The 16848-nt window shown below is 38.0% G+C and overlaps 1 protein-coding gene across 3 annotated transcripts in view; it reads right to left on the bottom strand.

Moving 5' to 3' along the window:
* The window catches only part of LOC135111532 (acidic amino acid decarboxylase GADL1-like), a 104066-nt gene that overhangs the window by 31660 nt on the left and 55558 nt on the right, over window positions 1–16848 (bottom strand). For all 3 annotated transcript variants that reach the window (XM_064024940.1, XM_064024942.1, XM_064024939.1), the window contains 4 exons: window positions 11243–11307; window positions 6520–6598; window positions 5964–6163; window positions 5359–5503 (listed from right to left, as the gene is read on the bottom strand). In XM_064024940.1, the coding sequence (XP_063881010.1) occupies window positions 5359–5503; window positions 5964–6163; window positions 6520–6598; window positions 11243–11307 (489 nt within the window). The remainder of the gene's footprint in view (window positions 1–5358; window positions 5504–5963; window positions 6164–6519; window positions 6599–11242; window positions 11308–16848) is intronic.

A 16848-nucleotide genomic window follows, 5' to 3' on the forward strand; every position in this document is an offset into this window, starting at 1 on the left:
GAACAGAAAAGGGGCTACTGTCAGTTGCCTCAGACACCTGAGTTTCAGTGAGGAAAAGAAGATGAGGTTTAGAAGAAGTAGTTTTTGTTGTAAACGTATTTCTTTAGGATATTTACTTATGTGTTTATTTTCCGTAAAAAAGTAAGTTTGAGAAAGAAAAGAGTATATAATTAGATGATTTGTAAAATGCCGTTGAGAAAACTTTTCAAATGTCAAATGCATTGCTGATTGCCTACCCCGCGCACCGACGACTCACACACACACACACACACATACACACACACACACACACACACACACACACACAGACACACACACGCGAGTATTATTATTAGTTATGATTGTCAATATTATTATTATTATTATTATTATTATTATTATTATTATTATTATTATTATTATTATTATCTTGTTTTTATTATTACTATTATCTTTTTTTATTATTATTACTATGTTTCTACTCTTCTAAAACTTCGTTTAGAAAACTTTTCAAATGTGTAACCTGTCGCCGATAGCCGAGCACGCGCCACGATGACACGCACACACACACACACACACACACACACACACACACACACACACACACACACACACACACACACACACTCACACACGCACACGCATTATTGTGTGTTTTTCTGATATTATTATTGTCAAATATTTTCTTAGTCTTCTCTTATTCTTCTTTTTCTTGCTGTTGTTGTTGATGCTATTATTATTAACATTATTATGCTTCGTCTTTTATCCTTCTTATTACTTTATTTTTATTTGTATTATTGTCGCTATTCTGATTCTTACTAGTTATTATTATCATTATTATGTCTCAGTCTTCTATATGCTCTTATTATTCTGCTTCTTATTCTTCTGTGAACTGTTCATGTTGACAAGTAGTTGGGTTTAGGAAGGTGGATAAAAACCCAGGGAGGAGTTAGGATTCTTTTAATCTCTAACGTTTCGGCTGAATAGCCATCCTCAGAGAGACTGATTTACATGAGTGAAAACACACTATTTATAACAACATACAAAATTTTCTCATTTGACATTCGTACAGAGTATTGCCATCCTGGCGTGTACCTCACCTAATTTTATTTCCTAGTCAGGTGGCATTATCCGCCTACGTGACGAGCCTTTACTGCAGGGGATTTTCCTTGTACCTGACCTGATGGCCAATCTGGCGGAATTACCCGCCCCACCTTCTCTGTGGTTAATGACTTCCCTAGTTGTTATGAGGCTGCCTCTATAGCTTTTCTCATTCTTTTCTTCAATCCAACTTTAGTTTCTTTAGCCTCTTCCCATTTTGGTAGGTGTTTACATTTGTCTATGTGCAATACAAGGGAGTTTGATGTGTTGTGTTTTAAAACATCTTTCCTATGCTCTGCTATTCTTGTTTTAAGTCCCCTGCCTGTTTCTCCTATGTACTGCTTTGTACAACCTTTGCATGGTATGCTATACACTACGCTGTTATTATTAACAAGTCCGGTCTCTTTAGTCCTCGTTAGCTCTCCAATTTTCTCTCCCGCTAATGTTGCTATTTTTAATCCTGTTTTAGACAAATATTTATTAATTATGGAAACCTTGTCCGAATTTGGTACACATATATACCTCTCTCTTTCGCTGGTCGTACAGGGATCTTTATTCTCTTTGTTTTCAGTTGTTATTTTCTTTGCCTTATTCTTATTCTTATTCTTATTCCCTTATGTTGTGAGTACTCTCGTCGCTCTATCTACCCTATCGCTCCTTCCACGGGGACGTTGGTGAATAAGGACTTCACGTCGAAGCTCGCCATCTTCTTGTTGCGGAAATTCACCGAGTTGAGTCGTTGTATAAGGTCCGCGGAGTTACGCAGGTGAAGTCCTTATTCACCAACGTCCCCGTGGAAGGAGCGATAGAAGCGGTAAAAAGGGCATCTGGAGACATCAACGAAGAAAATTTACCGATCCCGAGGGAGGACTACATCAATCTAGTTGAGCTTTGTGTTAAATTTGGTGCCTTCACTTTCGAGGGACGAGAGTACTCACAACATAAGGGACTGGCCATGGGATCCCCTCTAAGTGCTGTTATGGCATATTTGTATATGGAAACTTTAGAGACTGATAACTTTATAAGAATAATGGGTAGAGGCTCAACATGGCTTAGGTATGTTGATGATGTGCTAGTTATAGTCCCAAAGGGCACGAATATAAATAATAAGTTAACATTGCTTAACAAAGTCCATAAGGATATCCAATTTACGCTGGAAGAGGAACAAGACAATAGATTACCTTTCCTAGATACGGTAATCTGGAGGGAAGAAGAAGGAGTCAGTTTTTCTGTTTACAGAAAACCCACCAATAAGGACGATTTCATTCACTACCTTTCAGCCCACAGCATGAGAGTCAAATCTGGTGTGATTATTGGTTTTTACTTAAGAGCGTTCAGAATTTGCAGCAAAAACTTCCTAGAGCAAGAAATACGATACATCATATCAACTTTCAAAAAGCTGGGTTATCCTGAAGGGCTCCTTGTTAGGCTTAAGAATAAGGCAAAGAAAATAACAACTGAAAACAAAGAGAATAAAGATCCCTGTACGACCAGCGAAAGAGAGAGGTATATATGTGTACCAAATTCGGACAAGGCTTCCATAATTAATAAATATTTGTCTAAAACAGGATTAAAAATAGCAACATTAGCGGGAGAGAAAATTGGGGAGCTAACGAGGACTAAAGAGACCGGACTTGTTAATAATAACAGCGTAGTGTACAGCATACCATGCAAAGGTTGTACAAAGCAGTACATAGGAGAAACAGGCAGGGGACTTAAAACAAGAATAGCAGAGCATAGGAAAGATGTTTTAAAACACAACACATCAAACTCCCTTGTATTGCACATAGACAAATGTAAACACCTACCAAAATGGGAAGAGGCTAAAGAAACTAAAGTTGGATTGAAGAAAAGAATGAGAAAAGCTATAGAGGCAGCCTCATAACAACTAGGGAAGTCATTAACCACAGAGAAGGTGGGGCGGGTAATTCCGCCAGATTGGCCCTCAGGTCAGGTACAAGGAAAATCCCCTGCAGTAAAGGCTCGTCACGTAGGCGGATAATGCCACCTGACTAGGAAATAAAATTAGGTGAGGTACACGCCAGGATGGCAATACTCTGTACGAATGTCAAATGAGAAAATTTTGTATGTTGTTATAAATAATGTGTTTTCACTCATGTAAATCAGTCTCTCTGAGGATGGCTATTCAGCCGAAACGTTAGAGATTAAAAGAATCCTAACTCCTCCCTGGGTTTTTATCCCCCTTCCTAAACCCAACTTCTTCTTCCTTTTGGCAAGAATGGAATTCTAGTAAAATTCCTAATAACGAAAATAAAAATACCGCTTATGTTTACATGCTTTGAAAAACAATCCGGCAGTGTAAGGGTTAAGAAGTTTATGAGCTATTCACAGTGATGATGGCAGAGGAGTAACAACTCTTGGTACCACAGCGCCGAAACATTTCGGTTAGGTTTGGTTAGATTTTTCTTGAAGAACTTTAATTCAAGGTTTTGTTAGAATTTAATGGCCATTACAAGGGAGTGAAGGTGAGACCGATGTATATTCACTCGAATCGTACGTCTAGCACACTGTTCACGCATGCGGGACCCCGAGAACTGGGTAGACCCAGTGAACCTACATCAGAAGCAGCGCGGCGCAAGGCCTCACGCAATTAGAGCTAATCAAACATTAATCAACGAAACTAACATGTCCAAGTAGTTGAGTTAGATTAGGTGTTACTAGGTTTGGTTTGATATCATTACTGAAATGGGTTAGAGTGAAAAAAGAGCGGGGATTCATTGGGTTGAGCGATTTGGCAGACCACATATCTAAACCTGTACTCTCAAAATAAGGTGTTGCTATCAGAATAATGTTTAAGTAAATAGTATTAAGCAACTGCAGGGCTGGCTCCTTGCTGGCAAGGTTTATTGGTACTACTTGTTGGCACTCAGTAGACTTCTTCTTCTTCTTGTGACCTGTGTTCTGAGCAGGTGGGCAGTGTCTGCCGCCAAAAGTAAATCCACACATTCTTTTTGAGGTATGATATATTGATAGATTCTCATTTCCATAATTACTACGTTAATAAAACTTCTATTTTTCACTTTAAAATCATAACAGCATACCACCATATCATTATTGTGATAGGAGTGTTTTCAATCAAACGTTAGCGCTATTAGTAGCAGAAGATTCACTGCGTAGCGCCTTCTTATGAGAGGCTCATAAATCACTCAGCTCACAGTCTGGAGTCGCCTTGTGAGCTTCTCTGCATGTCTCACAAGTCTAGATTTTGAAGTTATGAGTGGCTTTAAGAGAGCTTATACAAATATTCTGCATACTGACCCAGGCGGCAGGGTTACCGTAACCTTTGTGTAAATTTAAAGTTAGTCTTCCTCATTTAATTTACCTCAACCTTCTTTCTTTTTGAGTGTTGAAATTTCAAGAGTATGTAGAGGAAAAGATGCTTTACCACACAGAGTGACTTGTTTTGACCCAGTCCCTGTAGTTAGCCCACTATAATATTTTGCAAGATAGTCGTCTTTGTAAAGCAAGCTCGTCTGTGACAGACACGGCGTTTGGGTGCACGGCTGCCTCATTTATCAGTCGGTGTTCAGCCAGGCCAGGACAATGTCACAAATCAAGAAGGCCCAGTGGGAATATATATGTTAGAGGACTTTTGTTTGATAAGATATTATTTGAGTATTCAAGGCAGTATGCCCCTGCCGATATAGGTAGGTTCAGCGTTTCCAGGAGCCTCCCTGTGGTTGTCGTGCTTGTGTAATTTGAATAGATATCGTTTGACACAGACTGCTTTGCGCTGGCCGGGTGTCCTGGCATACCTGGAAGCGACTAGCTGGCTTCTTTTTTGTCTGTTGACTGTAGTATTCACATATCCTTAGTGTTTTGTGCTGTTAAATGCGACTGGTTCTAGAAGCTCTGCTGGGAACTTTGGAGCCAGAAGATATCGAGATACATTGCAGGTTAGTGGTTATTTTGCAGTTGTAGTGCTCCCTTAGCTGTAGGTGGGTGAAACAGGTTGACAACTTTATTTGTTCAGTCGTTACAGGACACCAGAAGGACCCTGTATACATGCATTTTCGCACTGCACTAAGCTACATAAGAGATACGAGTAGCTGAGGGAAGCTGACATGAGTTAGTACCAGCTCTAAGAGAGGCTGAACCTGGGTTGTAACAATACAGATTATATATATATATATATATATATATATATATATATATATATATATATATATATATATATATATATATATATATATATATATATATATATATATATATATATATATATATACACACACACACAAACACACCTCACCTCACCTTCGCCACCTTCTGCCACCACTCGGCGTTCTCTTGCTGCTGGCGGAGGCTTGGGGGAATATACCAAAAGCAAGTATTGGTACCCTGTGCGGCCCCCAACACGGGGCGAAACTCGGACCGCTGTGCCACCTGGGTTGCCAAGTATCTGTCCACGATAGAAAACCAATGGTGGATTCAATATTTCACACACACACACACACACACACACACACACACACACACACACACACACACACACACACACACACACACACACACACACACACGCATTATTTAGGTTGTCGTGCCCCTATGAGTTAGTGTTTTTATTTATTATTTTTTTAAAATGTATCATATATATATATATATATATATATATATATATATATATATATATATATATATATATATATATATATATATATATATATATATATATATATATATATATATATATATATATATATATATATATATATATATATATATATATATATATATATATATATATATATATATATATATATATATATATATATATATATATATATATATATATATATATATATATATATATATATATATATGGCAATGTTACTAATGTTCTTGCTGCTCCTCCCACTCACTCTGCAGCTTTGAAGGCAGCATCCACCCGCCTCTCCATTTCGTCCATGCCGTGACAAGTTAGAAGGAAGTATAGTTTGAAGGCGTCCACCTTTCGGCCACACTGAATGCTCTTGTCGCCAGTATCATAACTCACATCATAGAACTTGTCTTGTTGGAAGAGATAGGTGGCGTTCGCAGCATTACACTCATGCAACAGCCCCTGTAGATGGACACAACTCTTTGAACAATATGCTCAGTGACTTTTGATAGCGACTGCAAAAGAAAAAAAAAAATATATATATATATATATATATATATATATATATATATATATATATATATATATATATATATATATATATATATATATATATATATATATATATATATATATATATTTATAAGTTAATGAAATAATTATGCAGCATCACTTTGAGAAATGGAAAATAAAGGGCAAAGAAATCGTTCAGATGTTGAAAATGAGGCACAACAGGAAGCCCCAGTTGACTGTTATAGTAAACATAGCGGTAGAATGGACAGAGTACTTAACCTGGTCTTGCCAGTGTTTAGAGTCACCTTGTGTCGCATCAAGAAGGGAGAGCATTGCAGCGGCACACCAAGCATTTTGTGAGGATTCCAAGCCACCGAGTCAGCTCTAAAAAAAAGTTAATATATATATATATATATATATATATATATATATATATATATATATATATATATATATATATATATATATATATATATATATATATATATATATATTGTTATGTACAGCGGCACAGAGAGCAGAGAATTAAGAAGAAAGATGAAGAGAGAGAGAGAGAGAGAGAGAGAGAGAGAGAGAGAGAGAGAGAGAATACATAGATGAGTCGAGGCGCGCTGTTTTACCGTAAATTTTGTATAAGTTTCAAATTATCTTTCCCTATTTAATTTCCCCTACTTCCCTTCCTTTCTGAGAGTTGTATTCAGCAGAAAATAAAGTAGAAGAATTGCTCCCTCTCCCATAGGATAGTCAGTTGTTTTACCCAGCCCTCCAAATAAAACCCCTATAAATTTTACAATATAGTGTTTAATTTGAGGGAGAGTTAGATATGATGAGCTTGAGTGGAAGCGGGGCGTGGGGCTGAACCTTCAGCTCCCAGTCCTCCACTAATCTTCCGGTCTGCGTCACCACTCACCAGAGTTTAATGGCTGTTCTCAATGCTCTCTCCCCTTAATAACAAGCGGGATATCGGAGGGGTCTGACACACAGCTAAGAGAGGAGTTTTAAAGCACGAATAGGGAGGGCATATTGAGCTTATACCAATGGGTAGGGATATTCATACACCTTATTATATTGGGTATTGTTTGGGCCCTACAGAAGGCCTGGATCTGGGAGAAGCCAGATATTGAGCGAAAGAACATGTGTGGCTCTACTTCCTGTTACTTATGTTGTGGGGAGTATGACTCTGCACGCAGTTCGGTGTTGTCTGGTAATCCGTTGTGTTTGTGCCAAGATTTTTATAAGAGCAGACATTGTCTTTTCTCCTTTCTCCTGCTGAAGCGCAAGGCACTATTGTGAGTTTTGTGTTTATGTGATGTGTGCCTCTAGTTTCTTCCTGGATTTCCACCAGTGTTTGCAGGGGACGAATCTGTCTTCTGGAAGATTGTAGATAGGGTTTTCTCTGGCCAGAGGGTATAATATTCTTATGTGGTTGGTTTTTGTTACTGATGTGCGGTAGTCCATAAGAGTATTATGTCTCAATCTTTGTTGTCTATACTGTCTATACTCCCAAGCAGCTTGGGGGACTAAGTTGGCGTTTGCTCCCTTTCCTGATGGTGGGTTAAACATTGGCGGCCTTTTGAGTGATATAGGTTGGCGATCAGTAGGTGCCTGAATTCGTCGTGTTTATGCCCTACACTAGGCTGTGAGGAATGTAGCATAGGAACAAGACAAGCTGACCCGAGTCAGTGGCAGCTGTGAAAGGAGCTGTAGTTGGTCATCCCAATATATATATATATATATATATATATATATATATACGAGTATATATATATATATATATATATATATATATATATATATATATATATATATATATATATATATATATATATATATATATATATATATATATATATATATAAGGACTTTCATATATAACGGATTTCCGCTAAACATCATCATTAATATTATCTGTGACTTCCTAGATAGTAAATTCATTAAACCTTCCCCTAATGACATCCAGATGACACATAAAAAAATAAATAAGATTATCTTACTACAGCCACCTTAGTTATACTATTAAAAAGACTTAGTACCATACTTACAACATAATATCCTGTCACTAAATTCAACTTCATCTTCACTGATAACTTTACTATTGGCTTTTCTTTAAATTTAAAGAAAACATTCCTACTGGAATTCACTCGATATACGGGTCCATAAAAGGTACTTAAGCCTTCCATCACCAGGATCTCATGCACGTTATATTTCTGCCCGGAACCATGACAAGTCTGTTCTCTAACTAGCCAAAAACTCCTTCATTGACAGAAAGTGTCAAAATCTTTCAAGATCTAACTCCCGTCATGACTTCTGGCATCTAGCCAAAAATATCTCTAATAACTTTGCTTCTTCTTCTTCTTCTTTCCCTCCTTTATTTCAACCAGATGGCACCACTGCTATCACATCTATCTCTAAAGCTGAACTCTTCGCTCAGACCTTTGCTAAAAACTCTACCTTGGACGATTCAAGGCTTGTTCCTCCATCTTCTCCACCCTCTGACTACTTCATGTTAACTATTAAAATTCTTCGCATTTATGTTTTCCATGCCCTCGCTGGCCTAAACCCTCGGAAGGCTTATGGACCTGATGGTGTCCCTCCTATTGTTCTCGGAAACTGTGCCTTCGTGCTTGCACCTTGCCTAATCAAACTCTTTCGAATCTGTCTGTCAACATCTACCTTTCCTTCTTGCTAGAAGTTTGCCTACATTCACCCTGTTCCAAAAAAGGGTGACCGTTCTAATCCCTCAAACTACCGTTCTATTGCTTTAATTTCCTGCTTATCTAAAGTTTTGAATCTATCCTCAACAGGAAGATTCTTAAACATCTATCACTTCACAACCTTCTTTCTATCTGATCGCCATTATGGCGATCATTATAGCCGCTCTACTGCTGATCTGGCTTTCGTTACTAAGTCTTGGTCATCCCATTTTAGAGATTTTGGTGAAACTTTTGCTGTTGCCTTGGATATATCAAAAGCTTTTGATTGAGTCTGGCACAAAGCTTTGATTTTCAAACTACCCTCCTATGGCTTCTATCCTTCTCTCTGTAACTTCATCTCAAGTTTCCTTTCTGACCGTTCTATTGCTGTTCTTCTAAATCTATTAACAGTGGTGTTCCTCAGGGTTCTATCCTATCACCCATTCTCTTCTTATTATTCATCAATGACCTTCTAAACCAAATTTCTTGTCCTATCCACTCTTACACTGATGATACTACCCTGCACTTTTCAACGTCTTCTTGTAGACGTTCATTTCACGCAAGGAAGCCACAGAACGGCTGACTTTTGATCTTTCTAAAATTTCTGATTGGGGCAGAGCAAACTTAGTATTGTTTAATGCCTCAAAAACTCAATTCCCCCATCTATAAACTCGACATAACCATCCAGACAACTATCTCCTCTTCTTCAGTGACACTCAACTGCCCCCCTCTTCTACACTGAACATCCTCGGTCTGTCATTTACTTATAATCTAAACTGGAAACTTCACATATCACCCTTATAGATGCTAAAACAGCTTCTATGAAGTTGGGTGTTCTAAGACGTCTCTGCCAGTTTTTCTCACCCCCTCCCTCCCAGCTGATAACTCTGTACAAGGGTCTTATCCGTCCATGTATGAAGTATGCTTCATATGTCTGGGGGATTCCATTCATACCGCTCTTCTAGACAAGGTGGAATCAAAAGCTTTTCGTCTCATCAACTCTTTCCTCTAACTGACTGTCTTCAGCCTCTTTCTCATCCCCGCAATGTTGCATCTCTAGCTGGCTTCCACCACTATTTTTATGTTAACTGGTATGCTGATATATACATACACACACACACACATATATATATATATATATATATATATATATATATATATATATATATATATATATATATATATATATATATATATATATACATATACATATATATATATATATATACACACACACACAGAGAGGGAGAGAGAGAGAGAGAGAGAGAGAGAGAGAGACTGTGTGCATTAGTGAAGAAATGGAGCAGTGAGGGACGCCAGGATGTTCCTCACTACAAACATGGTGGTGGACCGCCCCAAAATGTTTGACACCACCTTGCATGATATCAAGAGACAGATAAAGGTAAATCCTCAGCTCATCAAAACAAATGAAAAGACAAACATTTTGGGGCGGCCCATCACCATATTTGTGGTGAGGCACATCGTAGCGTTCCCCATCCCTCCATTTTTTCACCAAGGTACTCACAGTCTTATTACTCAAAATAGTTATATGAATTATTTTTTCTATTAATTTCACCATTCCAGTAAAACTCAAACATTCTTATTATGTACGAGTAATTATAGCCTGTATATTTTCCAGGCAACACAATTCTCAGTAGAACACTTTGTTTACAACAAACACAGCCGTTTTGTCAGCCGAAGCGAGGAGCGATCACAAAAGATAAACATTCCTTAATTTTATATGTCAAATACTTATTCTGTGCTTTCAAAAACACAAGGGGGGAATAACCTAAGTTGCCATGTTGTTATTTTCTCGGCGAGTTGCCAGATTATATATATATATATATATATATATATATATATATATATATATATATATATATATATATATATATATATATATATATATATATATATATATATATATATATATATATATATATATATATATATATATATATATATATATATATATATATATATATATATATATATATATATATATATATATATATATATATATATATATATATATATATATATATATATATATATATATATATATATATATATATATATATATATATATATATATATATATATATATATATATATATATATATATATATATATATATCATTTGCTCTTTTCATTATCATTTCACAGCAGGAGTAATACCTCTGCCCACCTTAGAGTGAATTGTTAAACAGCATTAAAAAAGAAAAAGACTAGGCGGGTAACAATAATTACAGCATATCTAAAGAATATAGTTTCCTTCTTGTTTGGTGTTCTCGCAGAAAGGAGGAATGATAAGCGACACAGGAGTGGTGCTCACCTGTGGATGCCCTGCAACAAGTGTCGGTGCTTCTTCGATATGATGGCGGTGCCTCCCCAGCATGCCTAAAGGATTGATGATGGTTTAGTAGTAGTAATAGCAGTAATTAGGGGAAGTGTGACGCATTACAAAAACAAACCGCCACACTACGCTTGTAATGGCGTAATCTTAGTATATATTGTTAAAACTGGTTTGAAATATATATAGGATCACCTGAAGATCCGCCATCCCACAGGGATCACCTGAAGATCCGCCACCCCAGATTGTCTCACCTGAAGATCCGCCACCCCAGACTCTCTCACTTGGTTAGGTTAGGTTAGGTTACAACATGAATGCATTAAAAAACTGAGTGGATATAAAAAATGCAGAAAAAAGTTTACTTCATTAAGAGTATGGGATCACCTGAAGATCCGCCACCCCAGATTGTCTCACCTGAAGATCTGCCACCCCGAGTGCGGCTGGGGTGGCGGATCTTCAGATGATCATATATATATATATATATATATATATATATATATATATATATATATATATATATATATATATATATATATATATATATATATATATATTATGGTAATTACATTCTTCAATTATATTTGGTAATGTTATATATATATATATATATATATATATATATATATATATATATATATATATATATATATATATATATATATATATATATATATATATATATGATCATCTGAAGATCCGCCACCCCAGCCGCACTCGGGGTGGCAGATCTTCAGGTGAGACAATCTGAAGCTCATTCCGTAGGGTAACGGCTGGCTGGGTGGCCAGCAGACGACAGTAGGTGAATCACACACGCACACACTCACACATTCATATATATATATATATATATATATATATATATATATATATATATATATATATATATATATATATATATATATATATATATATATATATGAACATTACCAAATATAATTACCATAATATATATATATATATATATATGAATGTGTGTGTGTGATTCACCTACTGTCGTCTGCTGGCCACCCAGCCAGCCGTTACCCTATGGAAAGAGCTCAGAGCTCATAGTGACTGATCTTTGGATAGGACTGAGACAACTTACACACCACGCACCGGGACAGCGAGGTCACAACTCCTCGGGTTATATCCCGTACCTACTTGTTGCTAGGTGAACAAGGATCACACATTAAGAGGCTCGTCCATTTGCCTCGCCGTGACCGGGATTCAAACCCGGGCCTTCTTGGTTGTGAGCCGAGCGTGCTGACCACTACACGGTGTCTCGTGTGTGTGTGTGTGTGTGTGTATCAGATATATATATATATATATATATATATATATATATATATATATATATATATATATATATATATATATATATATATATATATATATATATATATATATATATATATATATATATATATATATATATATATATATATATATATATATATATAATACACACACACACACACACACGACACCGCGTAGTGTAGTAGTCAGTGCGCTCGGCTCACAACCAAGAAAGCCAGGGTTCGATTCCCGGTCACGGGATATATATATATATATATATATATATATATATATATATATATATATATATATATATATATATATATATATATATATCGTGCTGATTAGGGATAATAGGCAGTTAACGTTATTGGGCAAGAGAATTTTTGAACAGTAAGATTAATGATTAGGTTAAATTAACGTTACTGAGCAAGGCACTAACGTTAATTCCCTATAATCTCTCTCTCTCTCTCTCTCTCTCTCTCTCTCTCTCTCTCTCTATATATATATATATATATATATATATATATATATATATATATATATATATATATATATATATATATATCATCAAGATGAGGCGAGCAGAGGCACTCGCTCGTCGAAAAGCCTCCAAACAGTGGTCGTTCCCACGATAACGTCGAAGGCGAGAAAAGTATTTATTGCCTCAAGTGCAGCTTTGGCAACACCGTCTGATGTAAATGTAACGTAACACCGATTAGAGAGACAATCACCATCATATCTGAGATGGATACGGAGAACTGTTCTGAAAGGTTGAACTAAGTGAATAGCACGGTATGACATGGAGGCATAGACATTAATGATCATGAGAGTGCCAAGGCAGGACTCAACAACTGACCCAAAGCATCTTTCATATTAGAAAGCAACAGCATGGGGAGTGCAAGTTCCCGCTGCACAACACCATCACGACCAGAGAGTGACGTCTCGAGGGCCTGGGTGACCCCCCATCGAGGACCAGAGAAGTTTTTACATTTACCGATATGTATACTATAAAAATAAATTGGCTTCAGGTACCAAGGGAGAAAGGAACCTGAGAAAGGTAGTGTACGAGCCAAAGCCCGCTATAGCCTCACTCGCCAGGTTATAGGGACATGCAAGCCCCTCTCCCCACGACAAGGCGGTTCCCACTTTAGGGGGGATGGGTGCAGAAAGGACTCTTGAGTACAAGTTACAGAGAGAAGGATAGAACCTGTAGGAGGGTGGTTTGGAAATCAAAGTTTTGTGCCAGACTCCATCAAAAGCTTTTCTTATGTCTATGGCAACAGCAAAACTTTCACCATAAATCTCTAAAAGAGGATGGCCAAAACTCAGTAAAGAAAGCCCGACGATCACCAGTAGAGCGGCCTTGACGGAACCCATGCAGGCGATCAAATAGAAGGTTGTGAAGTGATAGATGTTTAAGAATCTTCCTGTTGAGGGCAGACTAAAACACTCTAGATAAGCAGGAAATTAAAGCAATAGGATGGAAGTTTGAGGAATTAGAACGGTCCTCCTTTTTAGGAACAGGCTGCATGTAGGCAAATTTCCAGCAAGAAGGAAACGTTGATGCTAACAGTTGAAAGAGTTCAGCTAGGCAAAGTGCAAGAAACAGAGGCGCTGTTTCAGAGAAAAAAATAGGAGGGACCACATCATATCCATAAGGTTACCGAGGGTTTAGGCCAGCGAAGGCATGGAAAACATCATTGTGAAGAATTTTAATAGGTAGAATGAAGTAGTCAAAGGGTGAAAGAGAGGGAGTAACAAGGCCTGAATCGTCCAAGGTAGAGTTTTTAGCAAAGGTTTGAGAGGGGAGTTCAGTTTTAGAGATGTGATAGCAGTGTTACCATCTGGTTAAAATTAATAAAGGAGGGAAAGAAGAAACAAAGTTATTAAAGATGTTTTTGCCTAGGTGCCAGAAGTCACGCGGGGAGTTAGATTTTGAAAGATTTTGACACTTTCTGTTAATGAAGGAGTTTTTGGCTAGTTGGAGAACAGACTTGACATGGTTCCCGGCAGAAATATAAAAGTGCATGACATTCTGATGATGGAAAGCTGAAGTACCTTTTGTGCGCCACCTCTCTATTATGTATAGCACGAGAACAAGCTGTGTTAAACCAAAGTTTAGAAGGTTTAGGACGAGAAAAAGAGTGAGGAATGTATGCCTCCATGCCAGACACTATTACTTCTGTTATGCGCTCAGCACACAAAGACGGCACTCTGACACACAAGCAGTAGTCATTCCAAGGAAAATCAGCAAAATACCTCCTCAGGTCCCCCCAACTAGCAGAGGCAAAACGCCAGAGGCACCTTCGCTTAGGGGGATCCTGAGGAAGGATTGGAGCGATAGGACAAGATAAAGATATGAGATTGTGATCGGAGGAGCACAACGGAGAAGAAAGGGTGACAGCAGAAGCAGAAGGATTAGAGGTCAGGAAAAGGTCAAGAATGTTGGGTGTATCTCCAACACGGTCAGGTCAGTTCTCATGCACTTTATATTTCTGCCCAGAACCATGCCAAGTCTGTTCTCCAACTAGCCAAAAACTCCTTCATTAACAGAAAATGTCAAAACCTTTCAAGATCTAACTCCCCTCGTGATTTCTGGCATCTAGCCAAAAATATCTACAATAACTTTGCTTCTTCTTCTTTCCCTCCTCTATTTCAACCAGATGGCACCAGTGCTATCACATCTATTTCTAAAGCTGAACTCTTCGCTCAAACCTTTGGTAAAAAGTCTACCTTGGATGATTCTGGGCTTGTTCCTCCCTCTCCTCCACCCTCTGACTACTTCATGCCACCTATTAAAATTCTTTGCAATGATGTTTTCCATGCCCTCGCTGGCCTAAACCCTCGGAAGGCTTATGGACCTGATGGGGTCCCTCCTATTGTTCTCCGAAATTGTGCCTCCGTGCTTGCACCTTGCCCAGTCAAACTCTTTCAGCTCTGTCTGTCAACATCTACCTTTCCTTCTTGCTGGAAAATTGCCTACTTTCAACCTGTTCCTAAAAAGGGTGACCCTTCCAATCCCTCAAACTGCCGTCCTATTGCTTTAATTTTCTGCCTATCTAAAGTTTTTGAATCTATCCTCAACAGAAAGATTCTTAAACATCTATCACTTCACAACCTTCTATCTGATCGCCAGTATGGGTTCCGTCAAGGCCGCTCTACTGGTGATCTTCTGGCTTTCCTTACTGAGTCTTGGTCATCCTCTTTTAGAGATTTTGGTGAAATTTTTGCTGTTGCCTTGGACATATCAAAAGCTTTTGATAGAGTCTGGCACAAAGCTTTGATTTCCAAACTACCCTCCTACGGTTTCTATCCTTCTCTCTGTAACTTCATCTCAAGTTTTCTTTCTGACCGTTCTATTGCTGCTGTGGTAGACGGTCACTGTTCTTCTCCTAAATCTATTAACAGTGGTGTTCCTCAGGGTTCTGTCCTGTCACCCACTGTCTTCTTATCATTCATTAATGATCTTCTAAGCCAAACTCCTCTCCACTCCTACGCTGATGATACCATCCTGCACTTTTCCACGTCTTTTCACAGATGTCCAACCCTTCAGGAGGTAAACATGTCACGCAGGGAAGCCACAGAATGCTTGACTTCTGATCTTTCTAAAATTTCTGATTGGGGCAGAGCAAACTTGGTATTGTTCAATGCCTCAAAAAACTCAATTCTTCCATCTATCAACTCGACACAACCTTCCAGACAACTATCCCCTCTTCTTCAATGACAATGAACTGTCCCCCTCTTCTACACTGAACATCCTCGGTCTGTTCTTTACTTATAATCTGAACTGAAAGCTCACATCACATCTCTAGCTAAAACAGCTTCTATGAAGTTAGGTGTTCTGGGACGTCTCCGCCAGTTTTTCTCACCCTCCCAGCTGCTAACTCTGTACAAGGGCCTTATCCGTCCATGTATGGAGTATGCTTCACATGTCTGCAGGGATTCCACTCATAATGCTCTTCTAGACAAGGTGGAATCAAAAGCTTTTCGTCTCATCAACTCCTGTCCTCTAACTGACTGTCTTCAGCCTCTCTCTCACCGCCGCAATGTTGCATATCTAGCTGTCTTCTACCACTATTTTCATGCTAACTGCTCTTCTGATCTTGCTAACTGCATGCCTCCCCTCCTTCTGCGGCCTTGCTGCACAAGACTTTCTTCTTTCTCTCACCCCTATTCTGTCCAACTCTCTAACGCAAGAGTTAACCAGTATTCTCAATCATTCATCCCTTTCTTTGGTAAACTGTGGAACTCCCTGCCTGCTTCTGTATTTCCACCTTCCTATGACATGAATTCCTTCAAGAGGGAGGTTT

Source organism: Scylla paramamosain, chromosome 22, assembly GCF_035594125.1.
Source record: "Scylla paramamosain isolate STU-SP2022 chromosome 22, ASM3559412v1, whole genome shotgun sequence".
In the NCBI taxonomy this organism is placed as follows: domain Eukaryota; kingdom Metazoa; phylum Arthropoda; class Malacostraca; order Decapoda; family Portunidae; genus Scylla; species Scylla paramamosain.